Here is a 14,306-nt window from a genome sequence, read left to right as displayed (position 1 = left end):
CAAATATTTCATGAAACGTATAATATTACATAGATGTTTCATTTAGTTCACATTATGTTTAGCATTGCGGCAACAGCTGGTGCAAATGAAACTTGAATTTATTTCCCATACTTTTGAACTTAAATTAGCAGTGTTAATTATTGAAGATTGAAAAATGTTTTAAAAAAACACTCACCTTCAGAGTTGGCCTTCCTGAGCTCCTCGTCTTTGTTCTACAACAGACATTATGAAACGTTTGATCAACAACCTGCTGGTGCACTTTGTAATGGCTGCAACTTCGTCTTCTTGTTTAAAGAATCCAGAGAAATTATGACATTATATAGACTGGTTTATGGGAAGAATTATATTTTCAGCGTAATAACAATAAGTATTTACCACAGAATAGATTAACGGATAAATCCTGTCTACAGACTACATGTACACACACACACACACACATCCTACCTGGCTCGCCTTGGTGTCGCCTGGTGGAGATTTGGCCACGCCCATTCTGTGCAGCATCACCTGAAGCCTCTGTTCAAAACTAGATGTGCTCTCAGACGCATGTTTCTGGAGGACGAAACATGGACATTTAAAATGGTGAATGTGAATTTCGACACACACACACGTAGTGTAAGGACCACACTGTTGTTCTGTTGTGTTGTGGTGTTCATGATATAGTTGTGTTATACATACTCTGAACAGTTAAAACACTATCATTTGTCAGCAATAATAGGATAAATGTGAACAAACTCATGGAACCCCAGTCTGGACTTGCAGGACAGGATTTTACATGTTGTAGTCCTTTTATTCCAAATAAGTAGTATTAATACCACTTTACAATAATAGTTAACAATTCCAAAACATGTTTTTTAAGATTTTTTTTGAATCTGCTGTTAAGATGCTGCAAGTGAAACACTTCCTGTATATTTTTCACATTAAAAGACTTTCACAAACATTTTTTTTTCTGTATTTCTTTTTTTCTGTATTATTTTCTTTATGCATTTCTTTTAGATTTCTTTATGCATTTCTTTTAGATTTCTTTATACATTTCTTTTAGATTTCTTTATACATTTCTGCCTCATTATGCAAAGGAGGGCACTGTCATTTAAAGTGTGTCATTGGGTCAACTTTTCGCCTGTCGGTTGATCGACAGAGTGCATAGATAGACTATACTAGCTAGCTAGCTAGCTGACGCTGTCTGCTTATCAACCACAGCCTTCATGGTGCTGCCCTGCCACCGCCTCAGATCTTTGGTACAGGTGTGCAGATCAAGCGGCTGTATCAGAGTGTCTCTGACTCAGGGCCTGGTTCTCAGCAGTATTTAAGAATTGACCGGACCTTCTCCGATTACATGACCTGACTGTGTGTGCGTTCAGTGTATGGTCAGACTGACCTTACTGTGTGAGTCATCCTTGTCCTCGGGCTCTAATCCCGTCAGCAGTATGAGACTCTGGCTCTTGCCCTCTCTCAGGGACCTCTTGGTCACCTTCAGTCTCCTCTCTCCGTACGGAGTCCCTCCCAACTTCATATCCTGCATCTGCACACCGCTCCTCTCCTGCTCTGTTAGAGGGGAGGTGACCACGGGACTGGGGGTGCGACCTGGCGAGACAGGAACTGCCTCTTCTTCTAGGTGGGAAAGCGTGTCGGTGGTGGGGTCAGGGCTCGTGGCGACGGTGGGGTAAGAGGAAGTGGTCTCACTGGAAGGCGTCGTCGTGGTTAATGTCTTGGCAGGCTCCATCGTTCCCCTGGCATCGCCTGCAAGATGGTGGCCGGTGGCGACGGTTCCTTCTGTGGTGGCGGCATCATTAGAAACGTTAGCATCCTCCACTGACCTTGCCCCTCTCCCCTTCTCTCTCTCCTTGTCCCTCTCCCTCTCTCTCTCCCTTTCTTTGGCCTCGCGGAGGGGTCGAATGAGGTCTGCAATGGAGGTCCTTTTGACCTTCACACCCTCTCCTCCTCCTCCTCCCTCTCCCCCTCCTGCCTTGGCGGCTCGGCCGGCTCGAGACCTCTTGAAGGCAAAGAAGTCGCCAAACTTTTTCTTGATGTTTTTGGTGGGAAGTGTGGTGGTAGTGGTGGGGACAGAAGAGGGGGCGGGGGGAGTGGATGATGTAGGGAGGGGTGAAACATCAGTGGATGTGAGGGATGTGTCAATAGATGGGAGGGAGGGAGAGGTGACAGTGGTGGTGGTGGTGGTGGTGGAGGGGGTGATATTGTCAGACGAAGAGGAAAAGGGGGTTGAGGCTGTGGGGGTGGAGCTTGACTCTGAGGGAGTGGCTTGGGCAGGGATTGACTCCTCCCACCGGCCTTTTCTGCAGCAGGGAGACAGCAGAAAGAGCAACAGACAAGAAGAGACACTCAGTACTACGACTACTGCTACAGGACTCAAGACACATGCTCAGTTCAGGTACACAACAACAAGGGTCATGCAAACAGTCCACAGTGCAAAAACATCTCCCAGTGAGCGCTACTTCCTGCTTCAGCAGAGGCGAGGCCTGGCATGGAGATGTTGGTCAGTTGGTTAGTCTGTCAACACTTTAGTCCAGAGCACGATATCTAGAGGACTACCAGCCAGATTACCATGATATTTGGCCCGTCTAAGGGGCTGATCACGCGTCAGCAGTAAAACTGATGTCTTCTGCGCTTCTCTCTTGCGTCACGTTTTCCTAGCATTTTTAGATGCCCAATAAAAGTAAAAATATTCTCAACTTCTTACTGCCATTTGAGGAGTTGGACCACTTGTTAATGTCACACTTCACCCAAGCAGCCAATCAAAAAAAAGCAAGGGGCAGGCTCTACCACTTCCTTCCTGTTTTAATGCCGGTAGATGTGGTAGGGCTAGTTAGCTAGTTAGCTGTGTCTGTGAGAAAGCTACGGAGTATGTGAGAGGGAGGGGAGAATATATATATATATAATATATATATATAGAATATATATATATATATATATAGAATATATATATATATATATATATATATATAGAATATATATATATATATATATTATATATATTATATATATATATATATATATATAGAATATATATATATATATATATATATATTCTATATATATATATATCTATATATGACTATATATATATATATATTTATATATATATATATATATATATATATATATATATATATATATATATATATACATATATAGAGAGAGAGAGAAAGAGAGAGACCACATTTTTCCATGAATCACATTTGAGCAACGTGTCTTGGTGTGATGAACTCCTATCTGTCTCTGTCTGGTCTATTCATTGTCCAGACAGAGACTGGACTATTTTGGTTACCCCCTGACTTTTCATCCGTCCAGCATCATTGTCAGGTCAAAATATCCCCAATTTTGGCATAAAGACCATAAGTATGCAGTTATATAAATCCACCCTTGAAGAACAGACATGCTGCCTACACTGGTTGGGGATGGAACAGTTTTTAGGCTTCAAGTCTCTCTTTTTTTTCCCAATTACAGTACAGGTGGAACTACATGATTATGATTTGGGCTGTGAACTCCGTTGTAACTTGGATCGTGGACAGCAGCTGCTGCTTTTGCTTCGTGGCTGGTGTCGACGAAGGGTGAAGATGAAAAATGGACGCCAACAGCAGGGCAGTCAGCGGACATGGTTCTGTTCATACTACTTTGGATGTCTGACACTCCCCGCTACACATACATTGAGTATAGTTGGAGTTGAAGTCATACTGCCCTGTATTCCATTGTTGAACTATATTAGGAACCAGGTCAGGTAAACCTGCACTAATGACCATGAGAGACGGGTACCATCTATATACAACTTATGTAATGGGTTATGTGATGATGCTTGAACCACTGATGAAGATACTGTTAGAAAAAGCTAGTGAGGGACCATTTTGATTGAGATTATTTTGTCACACAGCGAGCTAAGTACTTCTAGCCACTGCTGTTGAGTCAAAATGACATCAAGTGGATGGAGTCACAGAAAAGGGCAAATGAATGCACTCCCAGTGTCAGACTTACTAATTGAGTGATTACGAAACTTAATATCCACGTTAAGAAATACAACCATCGTAATCACTCTGTGTTCAGTGAAGTGAAACAGAAAACTCAGACAGGGGATGTGTGTTTATGTGCAGATACAGTGAAGGGACACAGGGTTTGTTCAACACTACAAAAACATTCAGCATGCATTCTACACATACAGCTGGAAGGAAATCACAAACATGTTTATTACAGACGTTACATTTTTATTTCGGTAGTTTGCGGAAAAAAAATATTTATACGAGTAGAAGTCATGCTCACCTGTTACAGTGAGTGCTCGTTAATTTAAAGGTTCAGGAATAAATCAAATTCAAATCTTTCCATCGCTTACTCTGACGCTCACTAAAAAACGTTCGATAGTGTCTTTTGTTACTATGACAACCAGCAACCGTCAGTGGTTTGTTGGTTGTCATGGCGCATATTCATTTTTGAAGGCTGAAATTCGGCGTGGAGTTCAAGTGTCCGTGAGGTTGTGTGCGTGTGAATGCATGACTGCATGGATGTATGGGCGTGGTCACAGCTGTTGCAAATTTGCGCAATTTGCGTGTTAATGATGGTGATTTTGATGTTTATTGATTATTATGTTTATTGATTTTCTCTTTTCACTATGTTTGAAAACGAAAACATCATGGGGTGAAATGCTATCAAAAACGCACAATAAATGAATAATGATGGGATACATCTTGCAGCACCCTTGGCCCGTCCCCAAGACAACTGATATCAATTAGTAGATTTCATTCTGCTGTCTTAAGTGGATATTTAGCAAAGAGAAAAATGTGTGTGTTGCTCTGTTTGTGTGTGCATGTGCTCAACTCACAGTGCATAGTCAGGGATGATTTTCTTGGTGAAGAACTCTTCTACTCCTTCATCCACTCTGCCCATCCCTTCACTGGCCTCATTCTCGACCTTTGTAACCGGCTCCTACACCAAAAAACACAACAAGATAACATTCAGTCTGAAGACCTTGCATAGCGTCTGTGTGTGTGTGTGTGTGTGTGTGTGTGTGTGTGTGTATGTGTGTGTGTGTTTGTGTGTGTGTGAGAGAGAGAAACAACAGCCACATTATTCAGAAGCCTTTTTACAACTCTACAAACATGTTTTATCATCAAAAACTAATTTCATTCTGTGAGACTCAGCTGCTGTTCTTTGATGTTCACCATTTTTCATCCCCAAACTGGATCATTTCTATAAAGTTGACAAGGAGCAAACCTGTTATGTTGCTTAATATGAGTCATTAAGGAGAGAGCTCATTTTATAACATTTTAGAATAAACCAACTGAGTGCTGCTGTAAGTTTTCCATCCTGTTAGAACTAGATCAATTTAAAACCATGTTGTAACCTCAGGGGGGTGTTTAATTTACTACAATGTAGTGAAGCAGTGCGTATATATATGTATATATATATATATATATATATATATATATATATATATATACATACACACACACACACACACATATATTCTAACCTAAATCATGACCTCATACAATTCAGCTTATTTGTATTGTCATCATCAGTGCAATTACAAACTAAAAATGTGCAATCAGTAAAGTGCAGATCTCCACTGGGTGTGTTTGCAACAACCACTGCTGTAACGTGTGATTGAATGAACACACCCTGCTGTCCAGACACCAAAGGACTGTAAGGCGTCGTAAAACACACTTCACACAAACTCAAACACAAGCAGCGACATATCCAGGCAATCGGCTTAAAGTTGTTGTAAAAGACACCTCGTACAATCTTGACAAAAACAAAATAAACATCACCAAGCTCATCACCAGCAGCGACGGAGGCGATCTACCCAGCAGTGTGTGTACTGGTAGTTCCGTTAACTGTTATCCAAACACAGCGTACAAAACGTAATAGTGAGCAAACTATTTCCCCCACTGTGTCTCTGGATGAGAGCAGCCACCGAGAGGTACTCAACAGCATGTGCACTGGTAGTTCCATTAGCTGTTAGATGTTAGCAGAACACACTGTCCAAAACAATCAAAGTGAGCAAGCTATTCTTTTTTATCTCACTGTGTCTCTGGGCACAGAGTAGCAGCTGAGAGGCAGCGATGCACTCAGCTGTGTGATCACTAGCTGTGGACACACACAGAGGCACAGTCACTCATGGACACAACTACGGACACACCCACGCGCAAGCATGCGATCGCATGATTCTCCTGGCGGAAATAAGAATAAAAAAGCATTGTAACAATTAGAACCGTTCCGATGAGTTCTGAAATGGACCTGCTCAAGCTGCTGTGGACTAAGCAATACGTTGCTCCAGCTCAGGACAGTTGGCATGTGTAAGCAATATTATAACTGGGTCAAATCCAGTCTGCAGAAACTCACTTATTGTTGAAGTTGCATTTGTGTGGATGCCCATTACATGTTTCTACATGTACAACCCACAGTAATGGGTCTTTTGCATACTGTTTTCAAATTTGTATTATTAATCCCTTATGATCCATGTCAGGTTTCTCGCCAATAAGTACATTTTACAAGATTGCATTTAAACACATCATAATAACGCTATAATTTACCTTTGACAAATACGTATTTTTACTGAATAGAGCTTGAACGCATCATAATGTAACTCAAAGCAACATTAGTTAGCCCTGTTATTTAGCCGAGCAGGACTGCGCTGCCCTCTGGCTGCTAACAGCTAACGTCAACTAGCTCTCCTCCTGCCGGTTTCAACACAGATTTGTTGTTCTCAATGTAGCAGCTATTGCTAGACAACAGGACGCCGTTAGTACTGTCGCGTTTTCAGAATTTTGGCATCGACTTGGAACCAAACTATCAGCTGTGTGTAGTGTGTTGTGTTACCACAGAGCAGAGTGACATGGACTGTGTGTTTGAACCATTACATTCTGCTAGAAACAGGTAAGCCTTGTCTGCTAATCTCCTGTAACCGTGCTAACTGAACACATCCAGAGACACCACTGAGGTGTAGTGGTTAAGGTGCCAACCAAGACGTGTTGTTCAATATCATTCCCATCTTTCTCCCCTCATTACCCATCATCTCTCTGTCAGTCTAATAAATGCATAAAAAGGCCCCAAATATGAATAAAAACTATAGCCTCAGAATGCTTAGATTAAAAAAGTGCAACATGGCTAAAAAGTAAAACTAACAAAAACCAAATGGTTAAATAGTTTACTTTTCATCAAAAGACTAAGTCGTAACAATGGCTCGTGACTCCATCTTCAAGCTCTTTTCCATCTCTCTCTATCGTCCGATGAGAGTAACATTTCTCTCTTTTATTCTCTGCCACCTCCTTTACAGCCACCTGTCTCTATGTGCTACATGCCAACACGGCACACGATTATTGGCATACAGACTCTGTCACACACACACACACACACACACACACACACACACACACACACACACACACACACACACATACACTTGTTACCATGGGGCAACAGAGCTTTCTCCACACACCAACCTGCACACCCACACACCATACGTACAATAGGCTGATACATAACGTGACATCTACAGCTACTGTACATAGAAGACCATAACTGATCTGTTCAATTTAAACTGTTCCCAGGGACATTTGACATCCTGTCAAATGTTTGCACAGTTTTCACTGCATCAACAAATGGTGAAGCAGTTAAGTTGTCGTCTATGGCTCAGCATTAAGCTGCTCTCTGCTCAGCCAGCCAGCATGCTGACTGAACAGCAGGGGAGAAAACACAATTCCTCCCATGGGTGCACTGACAGTGAAGCCAGGGCAGCAGCACACTGCACACACCACAGGCCTGAAGTAAAGCTTTACCAGGCAGCAGATGGGCTGGAGACATCAGTGCTGCAATAAAACAGTGGAAGAAGAGGTTGTTACAATTGACCACCTTGTTAGAAAAATTGATTGTCACCAACTGACATTATTTTTCATAATTTAATCAACCGGTTCTCGCTCTCAATTCGTCAAATACGAGGAAGCCTTTAGCACTGAGGTCTAGTCCGGATCCGGACCCAGACACTGTCCTATCTGGACCCGGACATATAACTGATGGATAATTGACAATTATACATTTTGGCGGAGCGCTTCTATTTTAACCTGCGACACTTTTCTAGCCTTTACGGCACTCGTTCAGCAGTCACATGCTGTAAATCATCTCACGTGACGCTACTCAGCCAATCGAATATGTGTATTCCAAAATGCATCGTGAGTCGAGTGAGATTTATACACAGACGGGAGAGAGAGCAGTGGGAGACGTAACTTCACATGGCGTGCTCTAAAAAGAGAGAAGATGACCACGAAAACAGAGCTTTTAACAAAGAATGGATGGACTCTTATTTGTTCATTCTTCCTGCTGGCGCTACAGAACCACTCTGTCTCATATGTTCAGATACCGTGGCCATTAATAAAAGCACCAATGTGAAACGCCATGCACTACGAGACCAAACCTTTTTGACAGTTGTTGACGACACAGAGATGTTGTTACTACTAGGTTTCTTGAATATATATATATATATATATATATATATATATATATATGGCACTATACAGTGCAAGTTAGATACTATTGTAATGTTCCGGACCTTTGTACGAGGAGATCTGGTCAGAGCGGCGGCCATTTGTATGTGTACCGTTGCTGTTTGGGACCGTTGATGCAGGCTAGCTTCCGTATTAACTAAACAGACTTATGGCAAGTCCTGGGCTCACTGAGGTGAGGTTTTTCAATCACAACTAGAACGAGAAGTAGAGTTGTAACGTTACGAAGCGTTGCTGCTCTAGCCAGTCATCCGTCTCCTCGGCTAGCTGCGACAACACTATGGCCCCAAAGACGTGTGTTGTCAACATTACAACTAACAACAATCGCCATTTTCTTCTGTACTTTGTACAGTTCAGTTATACTCCTATTTTATTCTTAAGGGTTAAACAAACACAGGACTTTCACCCAGAACACCACTGTTTGTGTCCCCTGTGAAATGAAGTCAACATTGAGGTTTTGCCCTAGTTTTGTTACTTAACTTCTTTACTTAATTAACACCAGTTACAGTTTGATCCCCGGCTCCTCCCGTCCTTTTCAATGTGTCCTTGGGCAAGACAAGAATGTGTCATCAGCGTATAAATAGAGTGTGAATGTGATAGTCTTGATGGTAGCCTTTGCCATCTGTGTTTGTGAACTAGTGAATGATGACATGTAGCGTGAAGTGCTTTGAGTGGTCGGAAGACTAGAAAAGCTATACAAAAACAACAGTTAAGTTACGCTGGAATTTTCCTTGGAAAAGAGACTATGTATGTCGCGAGTGGAAACTACGTTTCCTGTGAACACGGAAGTTTATTTTGAAAAGGCACTATACATGTAACGATCGTAAACTGACACAGCGTCCCTGACATTAGACGCTAGAGGGGAGCCTATAGCTCGCCATAGTTTGAAGCGTAGGGTCACTGACCAAGCGTCGGTATTTGACAAGTTGGGAGTGCGAATGAGTTGCAACACTTGCTCCAAATACTGGAGGTCCTGATTCAGGACTATAGAGTGGATAAGCGTATGATATGATGCGCATCTGATGATATTCACATGTTCCCCTCAGAGGTTCTCTGTCCTCTTGTGTGGGGTTTATGTCGTTCTCCACACTTGGTTGTACCAAAAGCGTCCAATAGGAACCTTCCTCGTGGCTCCTGCTCGTGGGCTTATAGTTCCTGAATATATACAGTGGGAGCGTTTGCCAGATCCTCCTATGTTGCCTGGTGTTCTAGCCATCTGTTACCTGCCTGCCTCTTTCCTCTTTCTGAACTACTTTTAGCCTACCAGCCTATCTTAAAATGTTTGTTTTTGTTATGTGACTGGTGTCCATATCTCTGATAGATTAGCAAGTCTTTTTTTCAGGGTGACACACTACTGCATTACATTAACATTATTAAGGATTATTTATCAAAAATCTCATTGTGTTAATAATTTGTGAAAGGACCAATTTGGCTTATTTTGGTATTTGGTAAAATATTGGAAATTTTGAGAGTACTTGAATTATTGTTCATAATTAGCCTCTATTTACAATAAAACAGTAATGACTCAATGAAGTCTGTTTTGTAAAAATTAAAGAAATAAGGTCTTGAAATTGTGTCATTGTGCAACAGTGTGCTTTATGGCAACATGAATGTTTTATGTAGAACCATTTGAGCATGATGCTATAGAGAACCTTTATAAAGAGTAGCTTTTAGCAGCACAAAGGCTTCTGCTATGGTACTAGCCGAAAGAAAAGTCTGTTGCAAAAATCCCTTTTTGCTAACAGCGTCAGTTCATTATGCTGAGTTGCCTGTTTCCCGAAATAAGTAGTGTGCATCAAAACCTCGAACATAACTCCTCTTTGGGTGTAGGACTGTATTTTGGTGTGTGAATGAAACAAGCTCTTTATCAGAGAACAGGACATTTTGTTCCCTTCAAGCTTAGGGTGAAATATGATGAAAGCTATTTTAATTTTTGCATTTTTGCAAGAGTGCCCATATGTAACTATCACTGTCAAATTAGACTGATTTTGTTTCAGCTTTTGAGGAAAGGTTTTTACCAGCTTGTTAGTACCTGGTCTGCAAACCACTACTGCCTTGTTGAAACACATCTGAGGTAATAAATCAAGAGAGAAGTAGAGTCATTTCCTCATGACAGATCCGGAGGTTAACATATTTTAACTGTACAGTGAATTTAAAACAATGAAATTGACGATATAATGCAGGTGCAGTGTTTTCTTACTTTGCTGAAATAGAATCCCGTTGTCACAACGCCCTGATTAATCTTGCTGTCACTTATGAATATTTATATGGTGGTAATATTTTCAGCCATATGCAACTCATGCTTTAGCATACATATATATACTTACTCCCATACATATTTTAGCTAACCAGCTAAAAAGCAAATGCTAAATTCACGTCATGTGTGAGGACAGAAGACAGGAGATATTCCCATGCTTATAACATGCTTATAACTTGCGAATAGTCATCTCATATTTAGCACCAGAATGTATTTTTCAGAGCTTAAAAACAGTTTTCCTTATGTAATGACGACATGAATGTTGAGCCGCTACTCTTACTTCCTCCTATTAGAACTCAAGCTAGCAAGTTATTAGCCAACATTAGCCGACACTTTCCATAGCCAGACATGCTGACTGAGTAAATGATTTACTCTTCTCTTGTAATTTAATGTACCTTCAAAAAAAACTTCCATCATGTCCAGCCAATTACAGTCGTTTTTAAGATAACCATATGTAGCATGATGGTAGCCAATGTCAGTACAGACGGGGATGAATGATCTAAGCCAGGCCGTCCATCATCTACTGGAGTAGCCTAATGACTCGTATGGAATAAAAAACACCAACACAGCTGACACCTACAACACAGCGAATGTGTCTCTTTCAAAAAGAGAAATCTCACACACAAGATACAATCTGCACACACAAGGTCACCACACATGAAGAGAACGCTTCCTTTTCCATTTTCACTGTTGAAGTGCAGAGAAAGAGACCCCCAATAATGTGAAAACATGAATAATTGAGTTAGTGAAAGCATTCCCAGGAGAGAGAGAGAGAGAGAGAGAGAGAGAGAGAGAGAGAGAGAGAGAGAGAGAGAGAGGGAGAGAGAGAGAGAGAGAGAGATAGAGGGAGAGAGAGAGAGAGAGAGAGAGAGAGAGAGAGAGAGAGAGCGAGAGAGAGAGCGATCAGCACTGGGAACAACCCAGGGAACACCACTCCCAAAATGAATGTGCCTATTCTCTCACACACACTCTCTCTCACACACACACACACACACACACACACACACACACACACACACACACACACACACACTTCACTGAGCTCGACTACATGGAGCAAGAGAATGCAAAGATAAAGATGGCTACCATTATTACTACAGCATCTGAGGAATGAAAGCAACACAGCAATGGAGAGAGATGGATAGAGAGAGAGAGAGAGAGAGAGAGAGAGAGAGAGAGGCTAGATAGATAGATAGATAGATAGATAGATAGATAGATAGATAGATAGATAGATAGATAGATAGATAGATAGATAGATAGATGGATAGATGATAGATGGATAGATAGATAGATAGATGGATGGATGGATGGATGGATGGATGGATGGATGGATGGATGGATGGATAGATAGATAGATAGATAGATAGATAGATAGATAGATAGATAGATAGATAGATAGATAGATAGATAGATAGATAGATGGACGGACGGACGGACGGACGGACAGACGGATGGATAGATAGAGAGAGAGATAGATGGATGGATTGATAGATGGATGATAGATAGATGGATAGAGAGATGGATGGATGGATGGATAGATGGATAGAGAGATGGATAGATAGATAAAGAGAGAGAGAGATGGATAGAAAGATGGATAGATAGAGAGATAGATAGATAGATAGATAGATAGATAGATAGATAGATAGATAGATAGATAGATAGATGGATGGATTGATAGAGAGATGGATAGATGGATGGATAGATAGATGGATGGATTGATAGAGAGATGATAGATGGATAGATAGATAGATAGATGGACGGACGGACGGACGGACGGACAGACAGACAGACAGACAGACAGACAGACAGACAGACAGACAGACAGACAGACAGACAGACAGACAGACAGATAGATAGATAGATAGATAGATAGATAGATAGATAGATAGATGGACGGAAGGACGGACGGACAGATAGATGGATAGATAGATAGATAGATGGATAGATAGATAGATAGATGGACAGATAGATAGATAGATGGATAGATGGATAGATAGATGATAGATAGATAGATATATGGATAGATAGATGGATAGATAGATAGATAGATGGATAGATAGATGATAGATAGATGGATAGATAGATGGATAGATAGATATATGGATAGATGGATGGATGGATAGATGGATAGATGGATAGATGGACGAATAGATAGATAGATAGATAGATAGATAGATAGATAGATAGATAGATAGATAGATAGATAGATAGATAGATAGATAGATAGATGGGTGGATATAAATATATTTTGCTGCATCAACCTAAGGAACCCATTCATATGAGCAGTGTACCCTTAATCCCTCCATTCCTCCCCTCTCCTCTTCTCTTTACTTCTCTTTTTTCTACCGTGTCTTTTTCTCCTCTGGGATCCATCTGTAGTCGTGCAGTTAGCTTCCTACTTCACCTTCCCTTCCCTCTATCCTTCATCCATCTCTCCTATCATCCTGCTGTATTTTGGTTGACCGTGTAAAGCATATTTATGTGCATCTATTTTTGTTCGTATGTACAAATACAAATGTTGTGTAATTCCTGCTTGTTTACTCAAATTGTATGAGTGTGTGTGTGTGTGTGTGTGTGTGTGTGTGTGTGTATGCCCATTGGTGAGTGTTTATGGGTATGCGTGTGTGTGTGTGTCTTACCTGAGGCCTGGAGGAGGGGGGCTGTGTGTGTGTGCGTCGTGGCCGTGGACGGGAGGCAGTGTAATGCCTTAGAATCTGTCCCTGGGTGGGTAGAGGCTCCATGGGGGAAGCGGGGGATCCAGAACCGGGGAGGGGGACCGGGCTGGGGTCGCAGCCGGGGAAGGGAGTCTGTCGTCTGGGTGAGCCGCCGCGGCCGGCAGCCTCCTCCTCTGCAGCTCGAGCGGAGACGGAGTACAGGAGGGGGAGACCGGGAGGAGGAATGAACGATGCTCCTCTCGCTCCTGATATTGCTGCTGCAGCATCCGCTGCCGCCACCTCCCCCTCCCTCCGCCTCCTCCCCCTCAGACCCGGGGGGGAGGGGGAAGGGGAGGGGCTCAAAAACTTGACTGACAGCGGGGTTGCTGTCGGCAACCGTGAGAGGCAACACCTTCCTCCTCCTTCCTCTCCAGCGCCTCCTCCACTCTCTCTCTCTGCTCCTCTGGTCTGCTGCTCCCAGTCTGCATCCAGGAGGCCTGAGAGTGAAGCAGTGTGACTGATGAGAGGAGAGACACTAGGAGGAAGGATGGACGGAGGAAGGGAGGGAGGGAAAGATGGGGAATCCAGCCCATGCGGTCAGCATGCTTTTTGAAATGCACTATATGTATGTGTATCTAGGGCAGGCAGAGCTGTATGGGTAAGACATTGGGGGAAAGGAGGGACACGAAAATGGGAAAAAGGAGGAGGGGGTGTCAATAGACTAGGATGGAGGGGGAGGAGAGACTAAGCAAGGAAAGAGGGGGGTACACAAGGGGGCAGTGCAGAGTGAAGAGAGAGTCAAGCATAGACATGCAGAGAGGAAGCTGAGCAGCAGATGCTGCTGCAGTCACACAAGATATGGTAGAATATGATAGTTAATAAACCTACATTGTT

General features: G+C 42.2%; 1 protein-coding gene across 1 annotated transcript in view; it reads right to left on the bottom strand.

Moving 5' to 3' along the window:
* Positions 1-14,306, bottom strand: part of LOC137881125 (capping protein, Arp2/3 and myosin-I linker protein 3-like) — a 54,713-nt gene that overhangs the window by 10,188 nt on the left and 30,219 nt on the right. The window contains exons 31-35 of the mRNA XM_068722896.1: positions 13,398-13,909; positions 4,823-4,926; positions 1,376-2,291; positions 445-549; positions 176-212 (exon numbers count right to left, since the gene is read on the bottom strand). Coding sequence (XP_068578997.1) covers positions 176-212; positions 445-549; positions 1,376-2,291; positions 4,823-4,926; positions 13,398-13,909 — 1,674 coding nt within the window. The remainder of the gene's footprint in view (positions 1-175; positions 213-444; positions 550-1,375; positions 2,292-4,822; positions 4,927-13,397; positions 13,910-14,306) is intronic.

The sequence above is a fragment of the Cebidichthys violaceus genome, unplaced genomic scaffold, assembly GCF_023349555.1.
Source record: "Cebidichthys violaceus isolate CVI_PGR_0920_01 unplaced genomic scaffold, fCebVio1.0.p SCAF_3, whole genome shotgun sequence".
NCBI lineage: Eukaryota > Metazoa > Chordata > Actinopteri > Perciformes > Stichaeidae > Cebidichthys > Cebidichthys violaceus.
Note: the sequence above shows the minus strand (reverse complement) of the source record. Positions and strands in the feature narration are given on the sequence as shown.